Source organism: Coffea arabica, chromosome 5e (assembly GCF_036785885.1).
Source record: "Coffea arabica cultivar ET-39 chromosome 5e, Coffea Arabica ET-39 HiFi, whole genome shotgun sequence".
In the NCBI taxonomy this organism is placed as follows: Eukaryota; Viridiplantae; Streptophyta; class Magnoliopsida; order Gentianales; family Rubiaceae; genus Coffea; species Coffea arabica.
Window position 1 is genome coordinate 3307429 of NC_092318.1, and position 2853 is coordinate 3310281.

Here is a 2853-nt window from a genome sequence, read left to right on the forward strand (position 1 = left end):
GGTGGCGTGCACAAACGCGGTGGGTTGCGTGCGACTGTGGAGACCGAGTGGAGAGGGAGAGCGGCGGTCGTGGCGAGGTGGAGGAAGCGGCGGACGGGCTAGGGAAGGAGCCGTTGGTGCGCGGCGATGGTCGCCCGTGGGCTGGACGAGAGGCGGCGGTGGCGCGCTGGAGCTGGGAGAGAGAGGGGATTGCGCCAGGTGGAGCTAGGGCTGCTGCAGAGGTGGGAGCGAGCTGGAGGGAGACGCGGGGTGCTGGTTGGCTCGCCGCGCGTGAGATTGGGTGGCGGAGTTGGCGGCTTGGGCGGCAACAGGGGAGAGATGAGCTGGTGGTGGAGAGAGCGAGGAAGGCTGCAGACTTGGGGTGTGGCGGCGAGGCTTTCCCGTGAACATGACACGGGCACGTTATGAAGGCACGGAATCTGGAGCTCTTCAGGTTACTTGACGCGGGCACGTCATGAGGGCAGGAATCCCTTTTGACGATTCTGACCATGAGCTCTCTATACGTCATGACGCAGGCACGTCATGAGGGCAGGAACCCCTTCTGACAATTCTGACCGTGAGCTCTCCAAACGTCATGACGCGGGCGCGTCATGACAGAAGGACACCTACAAATCATCAAAAACGAAAATTGAAACCCGAAATCAGTCAAATTCAAGGGAAACATGTTTAAACTATGACACGAAAGCAAAACAAACAATTAAAAAAAATAATTCGATTGCCTCCCAATGAGCGCCTTTCTTTAACGTCTTTGGCTAGACATTGAACACCACTCTTCAATCTGGGTGTAACTCAATTTTCCTGGAAATCGGTAGCCCTCCTCCAGGATCCAAATAGCCTTTGAGGGCAGCCTCCTTTCTTAATTTTCTACTCCTTTTCACCTCATACAGTGCTTTCATCCCCTTACACTTGTTCTCAGTAAATTTGAATTTATCCCTACAAGCAAACTCAGAAAATTCTTGCACAGAGGGATTAATAGCATGAATAGCAAACACAGGGTGAGAGTTAACAGGATGTTCCATTGTATCAAAAATATTAAAGTGGACTAGTTCTCCATCAAATTTCATGGACAATGTACCCTTATTAACGTCAATTTTTGTCTGTGCTGTGCTAAAAAAGGGTCTACCTAGTAGCAAAGGTGAGGGGTCAGGGGAATGATCATCATCCATGTCAAGTACATAAAAGTCAGTCGGGAATATCAATTCATTAACTTTAACCAGCACATCTTCTTTAACCAGCACATCTTCTATCAACCCATCAGGGTATGCATTTGTTCGGTCAGCTAATTGAATTATTACTTCGGTTTCTTTTAATGGACTGAGATTCAGAGAAGCATACATAGATTTAGACATTACGTTGATCGATGCTCCTAAGTCCAGTAGGGTATTCCTAATTAGAGTATTACCTATCTTACATGGAACAGTAAACCTACCTGGATCCCCACATTTTGGTGGAAGCTTCCTTTGGAGAACTGCTGACACATTCTCCCCAACAATGATCCTTTCGTCTCTCCTCAGCCGCTTTCGGTTGACACATAGGTTCCTCAAAAATTTTGTATATTTCGGCACTTGTTTGATGGCATCTAATAAGGGAATATTGATCTCTACCTTGCGAAACACCTCTAGGATCTCCTTCTCTTTGTCCTGCTTCTTTGGTTTCTCCAACCTGCAAGGAAATGGAGGGGGGTCAGTTTTAACGTCTATGATCGGGTCAGGGAGTACCACTGGATTTTTGGTGCTTGTAATCTCCGCCAGAAGTTCTTTCTCAATCTTCTCTTCGTCCTTATCCTTTGGAGTCACGAGCTCGGGCCCTTGAATTTCCTTCCCGCTCCTTAAAGCCATTGCACTTACGTTCTTCAGGTTCAGTTCAGGTTGGGATGGCAATCTTCCATTTACTTGGGACTCCAAACGGTTGATTTTTGTGGCCATTTGACTCATTTGATTTCTTATGTCCTGCATTTCGGAGTCCGTCCTTTGCTGATTTTGCGTAATGGTTGCTATCAGTTGTTTCATCATCTCCTCCAAAGATAGACCAGAGCTTGGGGACGGAGGTGGTTGGGGTTGGTATTGCTGCTGGTACCCTGGTTGCTTATTTGGCACGAAATTTGACTGCCTGTTCGGTGCAAAGTTGGGCTGCCTATTTCCTCCATAACTGAAATTCGGGTGGTCCTTCCAGCTGGGATTATACGTATTCGAGTACGGGTCATAAGGCCTTCTTGGCGCGGGCGCGTGACCAGCCATATTCACTTGTTTTGCATTTTCTTCCTGAATCGCTGGGCACATGTCTGTAGAATGACCCATACCAGTGCAAATCCCGCATACCTTGGCCTGCGATGCATTTCCTACAGCCAGTTGCCTAACAAACGAGGTCAACTCAGTTAGCTGCTACTAGATAGAGAATGTCTCTACCTCATTCACCTGGCGTATTGGAACATCTTCCCTTGTACCAAATTGCTGCGAATTCTCTGTCATCCCCTCTATTAACTCCCTTGCTTCCCGAGGGATTTTGTTCACTAGTGCCCCCCCACTTGCAGCATCAATTATGCTCCTATCTCTGAAGCCCCTCATAAAAATACTGTATGAGCAACTGCTCACTTATCTGGTGTTAGGGGCATTTGTTGCACAGCTTCTTGAACCGCTCCCAGTACTCATAAAGCGACTCCCCTGGGTGCTGCTTGATCCCGCAAATTTCTTTCCTCAGACTCGCAGCCCTGGACGCAGGAAAATATTTTTCTAGAAATTTTTTCTTCAACTGGTCCCACGTGGTAATGCTACCTGGTGGCAGGTAGTACAGCCAGTCCTTTGCAGAGTCTTTCAATGAGAAAGGGAATACCCGCATTTTTATTTGCTTTTCGGT

General features: G+C 47.9%; 1 protein-coding gene across 1 annotated transcript; it reads right to left on the bottom strand.

Annotated features, from left to right (window-relative positions):
* Positions 1-773: 773 nt before the first annotated feature.
* Positions 774-2564, bottom strand: LOC140006824 (uncharacterized). The gene is made up of 3 exons (XM_072049481.1): positions 2406-2564; positions 1076-2324; positions 774-955 (listed from the first exon to the last, which is right to left on the bottom strand). Exons 1-3 carry the CDS (start codon positions 2562-2564, stop codon positions 774-776), a joined length of 1590 nt encoding a protein of 529 aa, XP_071905582.1.
* Positions 2565-2853: the final 289 nt, after the last annotated feature.

Excerpts from the sequence above, each read along its gene's own strand:
- LOC140006824 (XM_072049481.1), bottom strand. The coding sequence starts at position 2,564 with ATGAGGGGCTTCAGAGATAGGAGCATAATTGATGCTGCAAGTGGGGGG. Across the intron at positions 2,325-2,405 it reads CAATACGCCAGGTGAATGAG|GCCAAGGTATGCGGGATTTG; the intron begins GTAGAGACATTC and ends AATGCATCGCAG. Across the intron at positions 956-1,075 it reads AAAAATTGACGTTAATAAGG|AATTTTCTGAGTTTGCTTGT; the intron begins GTACATTGTCCA and ends CCTCTGTGCAAG.